Genomic DNA, 17,468 nt, shown 5'->3' on the forward strand with positions numbered 1-17,468 from the left:
AAGTCATTCTGTCTCAGATCTTAAGAATAGAGTATCTAGTATGTCTCCCATATAGATCTCCAACCTAGTGCTCTGATACCAACTGTGACGCCCCCACTTCTCCCTAAGGTGAACCAAAGGGTATCCGCGGGACGCCCGCCCACCTCTCGCCAGGACTCAAGCAATTTTCGTTCGAGTTTAATGCAATACTAGACATCACAACCAGATAAAAAAAATACAATCAGTGCGGAAGCGTTCAAACTTAACAATATTTAACAATTAGCCAATCCATACATCAGGTTTCCATAATACAGCCCAAAACACACAATGGCTATAAGGTCTAGACAAAAGAATTGAAACCCTATTACAAAAGTCCTCAAAAGTACATAAAAGGAAGTTTCCTCCGAGTCTCATTCCAAGCCCAATCCTGTTAAGGAAAACAAATCTACAGGGTGAGCGAAACGCTCGTGAGGCCAAGAACACACATGCAAGCACATTGCTCAAATAACAATCCCAATTTACAAGTCAAGCAATAATATTTCAATAATTAACAATTTACTGGAAAGATAACCAGAAACAATTCAAGGATACTGGAGCTCTCATGAGCTATATTCCACTTGCACGATCAATAACCTCCACGAATTGACACTCTGTCAATCGGGTAGATTTAGTCCGTAGAACTCCACTTAACCTGTCCCCTTTCACCTTACATACCCCTGTATCGGGTCCGCCTGTCATTTATTTAAGGCGATACTACTCGAGTATGCCGAGCGAGATCTCTCACAAGATCAAACTTTCATGTTTTCCCCATGGTTTACCAAGGAGCCTGACCAAGCCCAAGCCGGCTCGAGTCCAAGGATGACCAATGGGGTTTTGGGCGTCCCCCATATATATTTAAGTGTCGAGGAGATTCACTCCAACGACATATGCAGCCATAGCATACTATTTCAAGTCATTCAAACATGTGGTATATTCAAGCAATTGACATATGCAAGTATTCAAGTACGAGTTATTCATTTCAAGCGAGAATGAGTGCGATAAAGTACACGCTCGTCTCAAATTTCAAAATCTCAAGTATCAATAATAAGTAAACATGTATCGAGTTCACAGAAGTTTAAGTAACACACACTTGACACTCACCAAGTCAACCAAGGAAAAATGTTACTTGAATTTCAAACGTCCACCGTAGGATCCTCTTGAAGGTCCTCGTGTGAGTCTGAGCAATTAATAAGGATCTATCACTCATAAACTCTAATAAATGAAAAGATCGCACTAGTGCACATTCCAAGAAAATCTCGTGAAAACGAACTCCAATCACTCGTAAATCGAGGTTCAAAGACGAGGTTTCAAAACACAAGAGCAATCGAGTTTCCGTCTTTGAAATCAAGTATAAAACGTCCAAGTGATATCGAGGGAAAAAGGAGAATTCGAAAAACTCCATTTCCCTTACGTTTTGGAAATTTCAGTTTTGATACGAATTTTTGAAAAATCGTATCTCACTCTTTACACATTCAAAATTGGAAAATTTGGTACCGTTGGAATCCTATTTGAATGTACTAAAATTTATTAGAAGACACTTTTTCATGATTCTAAATGAAAAGTATTCAAAAATGGGCTCAAAGTCACCATTTCAGGGTACTTAGGATTGTGTCGGGGTTAGTTTTTCGCTAACTTTGGAAATTCGGTAAAATTCACACATTGCCAACCAGCCTCTGAAATTTGTAACTCAATTAGACTTGCAAGTAAGGTTTAGAACAGAACAAGAGGATCAAGAATCGGAGTTTTGAGCACCGAGATACGATAGCTCAAAGTTGGTGAAAAACCGAAACTGTTAAGCCAATTTTCCAGATTTAAGTTCCAAACTTTGGGACTTTAGTTGGGTATCAAAACGGACTCGGAATGGCACCAAATTTGGTATGAATATACTACCATATAAGGGCCACTCCTTTACCAAATTTCATAGAAAAATATGTACGGAAATCAGTTAACGAGACCGTTGAAATCACAAGAAATTCTAATGCTAAACTGCCTTTGAACTTCCGTTTTGCCGTTTCCAAACATTTGGTGAAGAAACATCTCAAACATGGTCCATTCCGGTAGTTAATGTCTAAAATATGTCCAGAGTACATTTGATAGGTGATTTACACTAAGAAACTTCGGATAACAAGTCCCAAATCATTGTTAGTTTCAAATCTGTCCAAATGCATGGTATTCCTTCACAATACCAGATTCGAATTTTGATCATAAATCACTCAATTCAACTCAGAATTGAGCATGGTTGATGGAATTGGAAAATGGACTCATAAGGCTATATTTTCTGAGAAGAAACCGTTTTCAAAATCTGTCCATAACTAGCTCGTTCGTGAGCATCAAGTTACAGCTCATGTGCTGCCTTCTAGGAAGCAACGAAACAGGACAGCAAATTTCAAACGAATGGTTTGGCTTGCTCAAGTGGAACCAGGACATGCATTTTATACCAATGGAAATCTGGGAATGTCTAGCTTCCAGTGCCATAAACGGCACTCGATTCCGACATCGGACCGATGAGTTATAGCCGAAACAAGATGACTGCCTGGGCAGTGACGGGAACCAATTCCAGATTTCTAAGCTTCCGAAATTCCAACATTTGGATGACCAAATCAAGTTATTTTTCAATGAAAATTTTTACACACTCAATATAACATGTAAACAACATAAACAAGACATTAGAACCTCAAAATTTTGTACCAAAGTGCTCGAACAAAGCAGGGGCAAAATGGTCACCTTTGGTCATTGCACCATCCTTGAGTTTCTATCAACAACCCAACATTAATCCACTAGTTTAGTTTATGCACTAAATAAACATTATTACCATCAAAACACCACAAATCAGTCCATATATCCAAGGTGGGAGTTCATAGAGCCCACACAACCATTTTTTCACCATAAACAAGCTACCCATGAACATGCATGAGTATATAAGGGCACTACAACTTCCATAAACCAAGTTTTGAAGGTTAGATCGTTACCTACTTCACTTGGTGTGCAAGAACAGAATTTTTGGTCCTCCCCTTGGCCAAGAAAACCGTGAAAAGCTCCCCCTTTTTGTAGCTTAAGATGATCTTCAAGTAATAAGCTAAGTGTAGTTAAATTTTGGTGCAAAATCGTGCAAGTTTTGTGAGGGAAATGGAGAAGAAAATTGAAGGAGCAAGCTTGGTTCTTTTCCTTGGAGTTGCACGCTGGAAATGGAGGTAGGAGAGAGGGAATTCTGATCTGAAATGAAGCTTCCTTTGGTGTGTGGTCCAAAGTTGCCCAAAAGTCAACCCTCCTTCGCGCGCTCACGCGCACGTTTTGTGCTCGATTCCTCTCGAGTTTATTTCACTAGTGCACTAGACCTCCAATACACTTATATTCATATAAATATTATTCACTCTTAATTGTCCAAAAATGAGGGTCTAAAGTTTCTCAATTAAATCGCGCGTGTGAAAACGCGTATTTCCAAATTTAGCGCGATAAAGCGAATCCTCCAAGAATTTCTTATAACGATAGTACTAATAACTATCAATTGAGTATTTAAACATAAAATTACCTATTTTAGGACCATTGTGTAAGTCTCCAATTTTTCAAACTTATTGTACTCTCAATCGGTTAAAATTTCCAAACACGTTTTCACTATTTTCACTAAACGAGCTTCCAAAAATTAATTTTTGAAACAAGTCACTTTAAAAAATATAATGAAGCTATAATTCCATGTATTTAGGTCTAATAAGGTTAGAAAATATTATTCGGGGCAAATATCCAAATAAATAATTAAATGAGCCAAAAATAGAGATTTAAAAATAAGAATTTTTACGAGTCTTCACACTTTGTGGTCATTGCAAGGAAACTGTGGAACTTTCCAAATTATGTATGACTTTAGGTGGAAAAGCTTGTTTGGAACGTTACACACTATATTAGAAACATTCAGGCATCTTCTAAATGAAATAATTTGAATGGCATACCTGTGTTGGTAGAAGTATGTACTAGAGATTGTTTTATCATCTCTTTATCATGCATCAGTTAAGATTTTTCCTGATTCATAGGTATTTTACCAATTAGTTGAACTTTGACAAACCCATAACTAGCAAATAGTAGCCTATGTTACATGGACTCAGGTGCGGGGGTTGGATATGGGTGCGTGTTGAAGTGTCAGATATGCATATTTGAAAATTGTAAAATTCGGAGATATGTGTCGAGTGCGCTCCTTAAACTCATAGATGGACAAGATTTTTAGAAATATTTATTATAAAATTTATGCACAATGATGTATAAAGTGTATTTTGATAAAAAAAATTTTCAATTAAATGTGCAATTAGGTTGAAAAGAACCACAGGCTTGGTTAGAAAGTTAAAATTTTCAAGTACGGGTGGCTGAAAATTGTATTAAAAAGTGTAAAATTGTAAAGAGATTAAGTTACTTGTTGAACAGGATAATTAAAGTCAAAATACAGGGATTTAGTTGCAAAATAAATATCATTGTCAAACCCTATATTCCTCATTGCTCATTCCTCATTTCTCAGTCAGCCGTCACCTCATATTCATAGCATTAAAAACGAATCAAAACGGAGCTCCTCTTCTCCAAAAACAAACTCTTAGATGCCATCGTTGCTACAATCCCATATCCGCCAATGGAAGAGAATCAACAGCCCGTATGTATCAAGTGAAAATACAGCAGGTGTCGTGAGTATTTTTCTATTCAAATCTCTAGCAGCTTTCTCCTCCTTTCTTTCTCCTCCACAGAGCCAGCCTTCTTCCTCTTCCACTCTCTTACCATCTTATGTGACTTCTTGTCCATCTCTCCTCCGCCATCAACATCATATCTTGCACATCTCACAATAGTCAGCGTATCCAAAAATTTTTTACCATGTCATCCGTGCCTGTACCCGTGTCGTACCGTGTTGACACGGGTGCTTCTGGGGAGAATGGCGAGTCCGTGTAACATAGATTGTAGCATCTAACCAAGACTTCAGCTGTATATTAGGGGAAAAAATATGTTGTGGAAAAAGTTAATATAATTACTATTTGGTTGTCAAAACGAAATTACGATTTAAAACTTGTCCATCAAATGTTGCTGAGAATATCTTGACGTAAAAAGAAGAATCTTGATTATGTACTTGTTGTGCTGAGCAGCTCTAGTTTCGATTGTTGCAGTATGAAGAACTGTTCCCTGGATTAATCAATTGGATGGAACAACCAAAAATTGTTTTGCTTATCTTTGTTTCTGCAAAGATTGTTCTCACTGGAGCAAAGGTATGGTATTCTCAACTCTTTTTTAAGTTTTTCGTATGGTATCATTTTTGGTATTCTATTCTGGCTGTCCTCTTCTGCTTTCTCTCTCTCTAAATTTGATATCTGCATTTCATTTTCAGGTTAGCGATGAGACTTATACCACCTTTGAGAACATATATCCTGTTCTTACTGAGTTCAGGAAGAATCAGCAATGGTATGATGTTTGATTATGCCTAATTACCTAACGATTTTAGTGATTTAAATGTCTCTGAAGTGCTTTTTTGAATTACCTTTTGGATTATTGTGTGGCAAACCTAGGTCGTTGTGATAAGCTGGTTGTGAATTAAAAGAGATGATAAAAATCATGTTTGATCGGGGATATAGGTCCTTGAAGTATTGATTGTACTTATAAAGTGCTTTTGTGAATTACCTTTTGGATTATTGTGTGGCAAACCATAGGTGGTTGTGATAAGCTGGTTGTGAATTAAAAAGAGATGATAAAAATCTTGTTTGATGAGGGATGTAGGTGCATGAAGTGTTGACTGGGTACTTATAAAGTTTTCCCAAAAGACAGATTTTTCTACAGGAGTTGAACACAACTGTTTTCGTTTTGCATATGTTAATTTAGCTAGCATAAAATCATCTAAGTGCAGACACACTTAAGATTGGGGTGAAACCAAGCCATTTTGTCTCCTGATTCTTTAGTTGACATTGAGAAGTCATTTACCAAAGGGAAATTAAAAAAAGAAAAGAGGAACAGGGGTGTCTTGGTATTGAACCATTCTAAACTTGGAAAAGGTTATGTTAGTTCAAGGATGCTTTTTTTATTTTATCAGATAGTAATATATACTTTTATCGAGATCTGCCATGCGGTTCTGCTAACATAACTCTGCTTCTTGCCTCAAATCTTGGTGAATTGGTTACTCCATATTGACACTATGTTGTTTGTAGATATTCTCTTTTATTCTTTTCCCTTCTGGGTAGTATAATAAATCAGATTTTCAGCGTGAAAGTCTGAAAGTATTCATATGTTTTCTTATAATTGTGGAAAGTAATTCTTTGGGATTTGAAAAGCTCCCTGCAGCATCTCCGCCTAATATTGCGATTCCTCAATCCTGCTACTACTATACTTTATATGGTGTCTCAAGTGAATTGAGGAATCTATCATTAGGCAACACTGAATTCAAAATTTTGTTTTTTGACGCACGTAGGTGTGCTGTCTACCTTTAGCTCCAAATCATTCCTCCTATGCTTTTAGGATTTTTCGGTGACAAGGTAGATACAAATTTTTTATTTTTATTTTTTTCTATCTACTTATTTTTGTATCTTTTGATCTATAGTTTTGGAAATAACATGTAAAAACTATCTCTTCCTACTTAAATTGATTTGCTACTCTTCCTACTTAAATTGATTTGCTACTATGTGTTGCTGTGGCAAAGATTTGAGCCCAGTTGGGTGGTGGTGGTGATCATGGGAATGATGAAAAAATCAGACGGATTCCCATTGATTACTTTTCGTGAGAATGATAAAAAACAACCAGCTATTTCTGACCCCACAGCACCACCATCACCTGCTGCCCATCTCCTACCCAGCTAATCTACATAATTAATGGTTTTTATGCATGTTAGGTAGCATTTTTTTTTTTTTTTACTTTTTCGTTTTGAAATCCGTATTAGCACTGAACAGATGACATGATGCATCTGGGTGCAATGTTCCGGCAATTTTTCAGAAATTGAAAGAGAAGGCCTTGTGATGTGAGAAATAGATATTTGCTACTCTTGATGGGTAATTTATCTACCCACCTGATGATTTTCTATCCACCAAGATCTCTGAGGCCTGCTGCTCTTTTAAAATTTGCTTACAAAACTTCTGCACCTCAATTAGCTCCCAAGTTTCCTTGAATGGGCTTGCCATATGCAATAGAGATGCTAAGAGTCTTTACCAGGGAAACCTACATATACATCTTAAGATCATTATTTTGTATCTCACAACATATGTATACTAACATAACCAGCTTAAAGCTACATTGGCATGAAGTTATCATCTAACAACTTCCTAAAAGAAAGAAAGCACATGTTAGATTTATGGCGCTCAGGTTTAGTCGAAGTATGATTAAATTGTATGTCAAAGACTCTGAACTTTTAAACTCAGAAGATTGTGTTGAAATCAGCCTATAGCCAGAGCTCCAACAAGCATGGTTTTCCTGTTTGTCTAGTTTCTCAAAAAGATTACCATGACAAGATGAAATCTGTTGCACCACTTAATTATGCAGGCTCCCTTTACGAACTAATACCAATCTTGCAGGATTGTAGTTACATCACGCTACCACAAGTTTGCTGATATATTAAGTCCATTCTGTTGGTGGCCATCCCATTCAGTTCCCCTCTTTACCATTTTGCTCACTTCGTGTTTGGCATGAAATTATTTCCTGGAGCGTTACTAATTCTGTTTGTTATTTCTAAAAAGCAGTTCTTTCAGCACCTCCAAAGTTGGTGTACAGTAAACTAGTTCTGCAGTATGCCTCCTAATTTTCTCCTTTTAAGTAGTCCAGGTAGTTTAAGTTTTCTCTTAACATGAATATTCTGTTTCAGCTTCACAAGGAAACTTTTGGTGGCAGTTGCAGAGAAGTGGGGTAGTCATGTTCTTGTTATTGATAAAGTTGCACCCCCTAATTGAAAGGTTAGGTATACCATTTGTTAGCTGATCTTGGAGTTAACAGCTAGATTGGTGTCTAGGAATTCTGAATTCTCTACGTGCTTTCTTTACTGGCAAAAGGGAGTGGTTTTCATTTGCTTAACAATGACTTCTATTTCTGATAGGTCAAGATTGTATTTTATTTGCAGAATGAAACTGTACGCAGAGAAAGGAGCTGGATAGTTCTCATCACTTGAATAAGAAACCTAAAATTCTAAGATCCCTAGACTCCTGCAAGATGTTGATGTGTGTTGCTTGTAAACTGCTGTTTCCCAATTACCATAAAAGACTGGGAGTTAGTTTAAACTGTTTAAAAAGATAAGATGCTAATCACCTTTTGCAGAAACATTCTTTTCCTTTCCACCTTTAAAGATCAGCCTTTCTTATCATATTTTTTCCTAGTTATAGAAGGAGTATGTTGATGAACTTGGAAGATCTTGTTTATCTGCCCGAGGGACCAAGCAGCAGGGCTGTTGGGTGCCCTGAAAGTTATGGGGTCCCCTTAGAGCATCCAATGGCTCTGAATATTGCATAGTTGCCAGGATATCCCATCCTTTGTTGCCCCTCCCCCTCTCTTTGTCCATTGTTCTTGATGAGTTTTTCCCATCTCTCTAATATTTGGAATTTTATGTGTAGATTTTTGTATAATCCAACTTTATCCTGAATTGTATTCTGATCTCAAATTTCTGCTCATTTAAGCTGTATGTAGTTAATGATCTTCTGCATTTCATTTTATATCAACTCTGGCTGATTGCCCTTATCAATCAAAGCTTGGATAATGAAAATTTTTAAGGTCCTCTCCTCTAAAGCATTACTCTCTCCCTTCATTGTGCTGCACCAAAAGAAAACAAACAAGAATAAGTAAGCATTGTTGCTGGGATGTGCTTATATCTAGATCGCATAGGCTTGGTGATAAAATTTAGATTCTGGAGACTGATAGGAAATTAGGAATCATAATGGTTTATTGAAGCTTGTTATGGTTTTTTTGGGCCGGAGAAACTTGGTGATGTCTCTTTAATCTACCTTATAAATTCTTATTTAGAAATCTACCAGTGCCTAGATTTTAGTTGCTCAATTATAGTTGCATTTGGATTAGATTCATTTCGATTGATATTTGACTTGCTGAAATGATGATATTCTTTGTGGCATTGCAACTATAATTTTTCTCTTTTCGCCAGAATGAACCGACAGGAAGGATTTTGGAGCTTTCCTTTCTTCACTTAGCTATGTCAGAAATAGCAGTTCTAGGGACAAGGCATCAGATTGTCATCGATGAGGTGTCTTCTTGCCCCTTTCATTGTGAATTAGATGCGTATTTCAGAGCAAGTAGCCATCTTGTATTCAACTGACATTCCAAATCTAATTTTATATTTTAAAGAGATCAATCGTCTATTCAATAGTATCAAATGAAACTCAAAAGCAAACCTTTTTTTTCAAGTTAGAAAAAAGAATTGCAAGCCCAGATGAAAAAGAAAAAGAAAAATCCAAATTACAAGTAGAATTTAAGAAAGTGGAGAGGAGTTATGTTTAAGATACCAGAAATGAAGGGAGGTAAATGTAATTTAGCATTTGTTGATATAGTATTTACCGGCAGGTGCAGATAGGCCGTCCTTATAGGCTAATTAGGGTTTCAAGGCAATGGATTGCCCCAGTCTCCTGCCCTGCCTTTATAAGAGTAATAGATAACAAACAAAGATAAGGTTAAGGACTGAGGAGCCTCGGGATTTGATTGCTGCTTTCCGAGTTTGTTTGTAGATCTTTACTTTTTTCTCTTCTCTTTTGGGTAGTATGATAAATCAGATGTTCAGTCTGAAAGTCAAACTATTCATATGTGTTCTTATAATTCCAGAAAGTAATTCTTTGGGATTCAAAAAGCTTCCTAACATCATTTCCGCCTAATATTGCAATTCTTCGATCCTGCTACTACTATGCTATACGTGGTATCTCAAATGAATCGAGGAATCCATCGTTAGGCAACACTGAGTTCAAAATTTTCTTTTATTTTTTGCACGCGTGAGTGTGTTGTCTACCTTTAGCTCCGAATCATTCCTCCTGTGCTTTTAGGATTTTTCGGTTACAAGGTAGATGCAAAATTTTTTTATAATTTTTCTATCTACTGATTTTCGTATCTTTTGATCTATAGTTTTGGAAAATAACATGTAAAAACTATCTTTTCCTACTTAAATTGATTTGCCACTATGTGTTGCTGTGGCAAAGATTTGAGCCCAGTTGGGTGGTGGTGGTGATCATGGGAATGATGAAAAAATCAGACGGATTCCCATTGATTACTTTCCGTAAGAATGATAAAAAACAACTAGCTACTTCTGACCCCACAGCACCACCATCACCTGCTGCCCATCTCCTACCCAGCTAATCTACATAATTAATGGTTTTTATGCATGTCAGGCAGCATTTTTTTTTTAAAAAACTTTTTCGTTTTGAAATCCGTATGAACGGATGACATGATGCATTTGAGTGGAATGTTCCGGCAAATTTTCAGAAATTGAAAGAGAAGGGCCTGTGATGTGAGAAATAGATATTTGCTACTCTTGATGGGTAATTTATCTACCCACCTGATGATTTTCTATCCACCGAGATCTATGAGGCCTGCTGCTCTTTTAAAATTTGTTTTACAAACTTCTGCACCTCAATTAGATCTCAAGTTTCCTTGAATGGGTAAAATTCCATATGCAATAGAAGATACAAAGAGTCTTTACCAGGGAAACCTGCGTATACTTCTTAAGATCATTATTTTGTATCTCACAACATATGTATACTAACATAACCAGCTCAAAGCCTGATGATAAAATTTAGATTCTGGAGACTGATAGGAAATTAGGAATCATAATGGTTTATTGATGCTTGTTATGGTTTTCTTGGGAGGGGGAAACATGATGATGTACGTCTCTTTAATTTACCTTACCAATTCTTATTTAGAAATCTACCAGCGCCTAGCATTTAGTTGATTAACTATAGATACATTTGAATTAGATGCATTTAGATTGATGTTTGGCATGTTGAAATGATGATATTCTTTTTTCTTTTTTTTTTGGGGTCGTTAAGAAATTTATTGATACCCAATCGAGATACAAAACTACAAGGGGGCATACCCCTGGAATTACAAATACAATAAACAAATCAGTAAAAGGCTATTAAAACATTAACGTACTAGAACATCTCAACGATTATTAAGAATGGTGTCATGTAATAACGAAGTCCTTTGAAGCCAAAGGTTTGTGTTAGACGACTTAACTCTACGTAAAGGAAAAAGCTTACATCCAAGCAACTCAAAAATCTCCTTTTGGATTGTCTTCTTGTCTTGCATACATTTTAAATAAGTTTACCGTTCCTCTCTCCAAATGCAATTTGTCCTTAGCAAGACTGCTCATACCAGCCCAATCTTCATGCTCATGCCAAAAAGATCCATTTCCTTGACGAAACAACAGCTGCATTTTATCCTCCACCATTTGACGAAACCCCAACATTCTCTTCCATATCAAAGAATCACCTTGTTTCAACTGTGTACAACATGGATGAGGGACATGTGAACCATATCTTGAAGTAAAAATTCTAACCCAAAGCGGCAAAGACGTTCTAAATTTCCACCAGAGTTTAGAGCTAAAGCCTGCCATTATATCTGAGAGACTTTGAACGCCTAGGGCCATTTTTCTTGTGTTGGACAGGAGACTTTCTGCCAAGATATCCAATGATGTTTATTAGAGCCTTCAAACTCCCCCCCCCCCCCCCCCCTTTTCCCTCCCCCCGCCCAAAAAAAGAAGAAATCAACCATAATCTTCTCAAGCTGGCGACTGATTGCCTTAGGAGGCTCCATTACTGCAAAGATGTGAATTGGAATTACACACAATACATGTTTGATAAGAATCAATCGACCTCCACAGGAGAGGAGCTAAGTTTTCCACCCAGCAAGCTTCTTATTGAACTTATCTACAATGATGTGAAAATAATCAACTTTCCTCCTACCCTTGTAAATATTACATCCCAAGCAGACAAAAAGGTAAATTCTTCTTTGTGATACCAGAGATGTGGGTAATAGAACGACAAAGTCTAGCACTAGCATGATCCGAGATGACATAAAAACTCTTAGACTTATTTATTTTTTTGTCCAGAACCCTTCTGATAGAGGTCAAGGAAATCCATCAAGTGCTTTAGAGAACGCCTTTCCCCCTGTAAAAATAATAATGTCATCTGCAAAACTGAGATGAGAGACTGATAGAAAACCATTAGAAACATAGAATGGAGATATACGGCCCTCTGATGCCATGAACTTAATCCCTCAACTCAAAGCCTTCGATACCAAAATAAAAAGGAAATGAGACAACGGATCTCCTTGTTGGAGCACTCGGCTAGCTTTAAAAAGCTCATGAGGCTTACCATTAAGCAAAATGGAAAAACCAACTAGCTGCTAAATGATTTTGAATTAGGGCAATGAGCCTGTGACTAAAACCAAACTTAGCAATCAAATCAAAGCAAACAAAGAAGGTCAACTAACTCAATCAAAAGCTTTCGTCATATCGAACTTAAGAGTCATACTATGGCCTCTGATTTTCTTATCAACGGAATGCACCAACCCTTGAGCCAATAAGATATTGTTGGCAACATACCTTCCTTCAACAAAAGCCAACTGTACATCAAAAATCAAGAAAGGCAGCAATGGTTTAAGTCAATTGTACAAAATTTTAGTAAAAATCTTACTTAGAAATGCACAAAGACTAATAGGCTGAAAATCAGCAAATGAGGCGACTGTATCCTTCTTGTGATGCAATCCTAGGATCAACTTGAGCTCAAGTAGCGATTGAAGCTAAAGGAAGAGTACAAGCCTAATTCTCGAAGCTGTTTTATGTTTAATGCTTTAGTCATTTGTTTAGTTAATTTTCCAGCATTCTTAGTTGTTAATTTGGGTTAGTTTAAGTGTTAGTTGAGTCGATATTTAGAATAAAGTGGTTAAGATCTTGTGACCTTAAGTCCAACCGATTAGAGTTTTAGGAAAGTAGTCATTTGTTTTCAAATTTAATTAGGAATCTTGTGTCTTGTAGAAGGTTATAAATACCTTCAACCTTGAACATTTTTATCATCAAGATTAATAAGAGTGATATTTTCCAGCCAACTCTTGGTGTGAAGAGAGAGTTCTCTCTTAGTAGAAGCAATCCCTTGAATACTTTAGAGTTTCGTAAGCATTCAAATTTAGCTTATTAATTCAAGATCACGTTGAATTGTGATGCATTCTATGTCATAAATTTGATTTTTTAATTCGAGTAGTTACAGGTTGAAATTATATCAACATGTGCATGACTTCTAGAATTGATTAGGGTCAAGTTTTTTCCGCTACCAAACCGTAGGTATTAATCGTTTAGGTCCAGAACTTGTGATTTATGGATTTCATCTCTAACGGGTTCATATCATCTGGCATCAGAGCTAGTTGGCATAAGATTACTAGCAATTGCTTTTGGAATAGGAACACTAACCCAAAAATCATTAACAACATCAACTAAGTCGGAAGAAATGATGTCCCAACAATGTGTGAAGAATAAACCAATGAAACCATCTGGCCCAGCAACACTTTGAAAACAGTTTTTTTTTTTTTATTTCTTGCACTGAAATTTGCTCTAAGAGCTTACTATTCAACTTTGAAGAAATAACCTGAGGAATACAATTAAAAGTCTTTCTTGAGCTGCCATATCATGATTTGGAACATCCTGATTAAACAAATCTTGAAAGAAAGAAATTGCAACTTGACTAATTTGTCCTTCATCATCTATCCAATAACCATCACAGTACTTAATTTTATGAACAGAAAGACGAGCTTGTCTCTAAAGCAAAGAGGCAAGAAAAAATTTATAATTGGAATCACTCTCTTTGAATCATTTGATGCGGGCTTTTTGATGCCAAAATATTCTTCCTGTGCCAAACACTGTGAAAGTTCAGCTTGAGCCTTACTCCATTCGACTCGGTTAGAATCAGCGGAATATTGTTCATACATCTCCTTTTTACTCCTAAGATTCTCCCTTGTCGTAGCAACTTTATCAAAAACATTGCCAAAAACATTTTTATTCCAATCTCTGAGACAAAAATTAAGCCTGCAAAGCTTCTGACAAAAAGGAAACATCCATGTATACTCCATTGAAATTTCCCAATTGTTCTTAGCTGTAGACAAAAAAGAAGAGTGATGAATCCACAAATTAGATTCCAACATCCATGTAGGGCCACCCACTGACATCACACTTAATTGAAATAGCAACGGCGAGTGATCTGATTAACATATGTTCAAATGATGAATCCATGATTGAGAAAATTGACGCTACCAGCTACTATTACATAGCACTCTACCCAAATGCTTCCAAATGTGCACAGCATGCCTAACTCTAGTCCATGTACATTTACTACCCACGGCCGAATTTGTATTAATGAACAGCCAAGATAAAATTGTTAAAATTCACTACTGCTTGCAAATCCCGAGGCGCACGGCTATAGTGTTCCTCCAAAGACGATATAACATTTAAGTCCCCTCCAACTATCCATGGGCGATCACCAACATATGAAGCAATATGAGACAAACCAGCCCATAAGCAATGCCGTTCAACTCGCATACACTTCGCACAAACAAAGGTAGCAAATGCAGCTTCACTCCAAGAATCATGGGATATAGCAAGGTGTATAAACTACACATTATTATTGATTGAGGAAGCATGGAAACCCGACTTCCAAAAAACCCAAATTTTATTCGATATATTAAACAAACCAAATTCAAACCCCAACTTCTATTGAAATTCTAGAAAACAAGCAGCATCAATCATAGGCTCTAAAACTACTAGCAAAGAAACACTATGGATATGAAGCAATTTTCTAAGATGCCGCAAAGAAGAGCGACCAGCAATTCCTCTAATATTGGTGACTACTAATCATTATGACAAGAAAGAGGTGAGTTCTTGAGGAGCCTTAGAGGCTTGAAAAGTAAGGACTATTCTTGGCAATCTCAAATACCTCCTTTGCCAAGGTTTTTAGCTGTGGGGTGAAGAGGCTGATTGTCCTTAATTGGCAGTATTCTATTGGATATTTCATCCCGGAAGGCTTTAAAAACCTCTAGCAATGTGGGTGAAACTGAAGCTTGATTTGGCATCTCATCTGAATTTGAAAACGAATCTCCTGTAAGATCTGTAGAAGGCTTGGACCGACTGTCAATGCATGATCATCAATCACTCAATAAGACAAATTATTGTGGGATGGAATATGCTCCAAAGAACAAAGAGACTGATGTTGATGATGAGATGGGGATACATAGATTGTTAGGAAAACAGTAATAACTACAACAACAAAAAACGGCTTTGACGTGAAAATTCACTTTTCTTAAGGAAATTTTCCCCCACTATTCTACTACTGGGTTTGCAGCAATTCCCTCTAAGAATAACAAAGCCAACCAGAATTTCTGCACAGTAGTATGCAGAAATTCTCCCAAAACGGTTTAGAGAATATTTTTTTGAACGAAATAGAAGAATAATAAAACAGAAGTAAAGGTAAGGCCTCTGTTATCTGGACACTATTATTTATAACGTTCAGATACCCCAAAAGAAATGTCATGCCTTTTGGAAACGTATTTCTTCATGAATAGGTGCCTTTTGGAAACGTATTTCTTCATGAATAGGTACCTTTTAGAAATGAATGGACACTTAATGGTTGTATGCGTTGTATCACCAGATACAACCCTTAAAAGGAAACTGTTTAGTTAAGAAGAAATATTAAAATGAAATTAATTTTTAATTAATTTCAATTCTTAAGATCCAAGTGCCCCAAGTGCCAAAGTGCCAATCTTTTGACCATTAAATTTATATTTTAATTTAATTGTCAACATGACAAATGCATGTGTAATTTTGAAGTTTCCCTCCAAAATTTTCTACAATCCAAATTGAATTGAATAGGTGTGCGCTTGATTATAAACCTCTTCCATTCTTCACGTACTTTCAATGTGGGATTATCACTAACTATAATTATTTCCAACAATCCCCCACTTAGTTAGTGATGAATCAAAGTCAAAACATTTTAAAACTTATGCATCAAATAGGTGTCTTTTGACTTAAACCTATTATTAGTATAATTATTTCAAAACCTTGTTGAAATTGATGGTAATTATAAATTTTAAACCACAATTCCTTTATAACATGATCAGAAATAACTATACACATAAATCTTACTTATTTCTCGTAAAACGTTTGCCGTGAGCTTTAGCACCGTATTGTGGCCTTGTGCTACTTCCTGATTCTTGAACTCTTAAAAAAGTTTTAGTCCAAACTTTTGATAGAAGCGGCACCACCTCTTGAGTTCATATAGGTGAAGTCGACTTTATAGTCTTTGATTAGACTTCCTTGTTCTTCTACCGAACATATGTACTTCATTAAGAATAATAATAATTATTCAACCTCCCATTCTCTTAAGTACTTATCTAGTTACCGGTACTTGCTACCTGTCAAACAATAATTTGTTGTTACCTGTTAAACCTTTAGAATTGCTTACCAATAAGAAAGGTTAGGTTACTATCATTGCTGACAATTTTAGAATGGTCTCAGACCCATAGCACTGGTAGTGCTTTTGATCATATCTCTTGAGAGTCCTTTAGTTAAAGGATCAGCAAGATTGTTACCAGACTTGACATAGACAACTGTTATAATTCCATCAGAAATTAATTGTCTTACATATTCATGTCTCAAAGCAATATGTCTAGATTTACCATTATAAATCTTACTAAATGCCCTAGACATAGTTGCTTCATTATCGCAATGCAAAGAGATGGCTGACATCGATTGTGGACACAACTCTATATCTAGCAATAAATTCCTTAGCCATTCTACCTCTTTACCTGCTGCTACTAATGCAACAAACTCAGACTCCATAGTCGAATGAGTAATACACGTCTGTTTCTTAGAAGCCCATGAGATAGCTCCTCCGCCTATTTTAGAGATCCAACCAGACGTTGATTTATTATCATTTTAACAAGTACCGAAGGAAACTTGTTATAATATAATCCAAAAGACTTTGTCTTTTTAAGGTAACCTAGTACTCGCCCAATTGCTCTCCAATGGTTAGTACTAGGATTATGAGTAAACCTAGAAAGTTTATAAATAGCGAACGCAATATCAGGTCTAGTACAATGCATAGCATACATCAAACTACCAATTGCACTTGCATAGTCTAATTGACTAATAGATCTTCCCGAATTTTCTATTAGTTTATTAGAAACATCAAATGGGTTATTAGCTTCTTTTATTCCCAAATGATTAAATTTGGATAGAGTCTTGTCAATGTAATGAGATTGACATAGAGCATAACCCCACTATGTTACTTAATTTTGATTCCTAAGATGGTATCAACTTCTCCCATATCTTTCATTTTAAATTGGAAGGTTAAGTACTTCTTAGTTCCATTGACTCCTTGCATGTTAATCCCCATGATTAACATATTATCCACATAGAGACATAGTATTACACCATAATCTTTGGTAAATTTAAAATAAATACATTTATCTGCTTCATTGTGTTTAAA

At 36.3% G+C, this 17,468-nt stretch overlaps 1 protein-coding gene and 4 non-coding genes across 12 annotated transcripts; all 5 read left to right on the forward strand.

The window, feature by feature from the left end:
• Positions 1-4,532: 4,532 nt before the first annotated feature.
• On the forward strand, positions 4,533-9,311 carry LOC113777474 (TATA-box-binding protein-like). Of its 8 annotated transcripts, none has more exons than XR_003469172.1 (6): positions 4,533-4,676; positions 5,148-5,246; positions 5,366-5,439; positions 7,530-7,740; positions 7,817-7,904; positions 9,098-9,311. XR_003469172.1 is itself a non-coding variant. In XM_027322572.1 (5 exons), the coding sequence occupies exons 1-4, from the start codon at positions 4,593-4,595 to the stop codon at positions 7,899-7,901; spliced, it is 342 nt and encodes a 113-aa protein (XP_027178373.1). In that variant the 5' UTR covers positions 4,533-4,592; the 3' UTR covers positions 7,902-7,904; positions 9,098-9,311. The 8 variants fall into 8 exon arrangements, 5 of the variants coding, with proteins under 5 accessions (XP_027178373.1, XP_027178372.1, XP_027178371.1 ...); XR_003469174.1 differs by lacking the exon at positions 9,098-9,311 and adding an exon at positions 8,069-8,623 and having other exon boundaries at positions 7,695-7,740; XR_003469173.1 differs by lacking the exons at positions 7,530-7,740; positions 9,098-9,311 and adding an exon at positions 8,069-8,623 and having other exon boundaries at positions 4,533-4,671.
• On the forward strand, positions 6,696-6,780 carry LOC113778888. The gene has a single exon (XR_003469354.1). It is a non-coding gene; the product is annotated as a small nucleolar RNA R12 (small nucleolar RNA).
• LOC113778918 lies at positions 6,969-7,062 on the forward strand. The gene has a single exon (XR_003469383.1). It is a non-coding gene; the product is annotated as a small nucleolar RNA SNORD24 (small nucleolar RNA).
• An 856-nt stretch (positions 9,312-10,167) lies between the features above and the next one.
• LOC113778887 lies at positions 10,168-10,252 on the forward strand. Its single transcript, XR_003469353.1, has one exon. It is a non-coding gene; the product is annotated as a small nucleolar RNA R12 (small nucleolar RNA).
• Positions 10,253-10,434: 182 nt separating this feature from the next.
• LOC113778919 lies at positions 10,435-10,527 on the forward strand. Its single transcript, XR_003469384.1, has one exon. It is a non-coding gene; the product is annotated as a small nucleolar RNA SNORD24 (small nucleolar RNA).
• The last annotated feature ends 6,941 nt before the right edge of the window (positions 10,528-17,468 follow it).

Source organism: Coffea eugenioides, chromosome 7 (genome assembly GCF_003713205.1).
Source record: "Coffea eugenioides isolate CCC68of chromosome 7, Ceug_1.0, whole genome shotgun sequence".
In the NCBI taxonomy this organism is placed as follows: domain Eukaryota; kingdom Viridiplantae; phylum Streptophyta; class Magnoliopsida; order Gentianales; family Rubiaceae; genus Coffea; species Coffea eugenioides.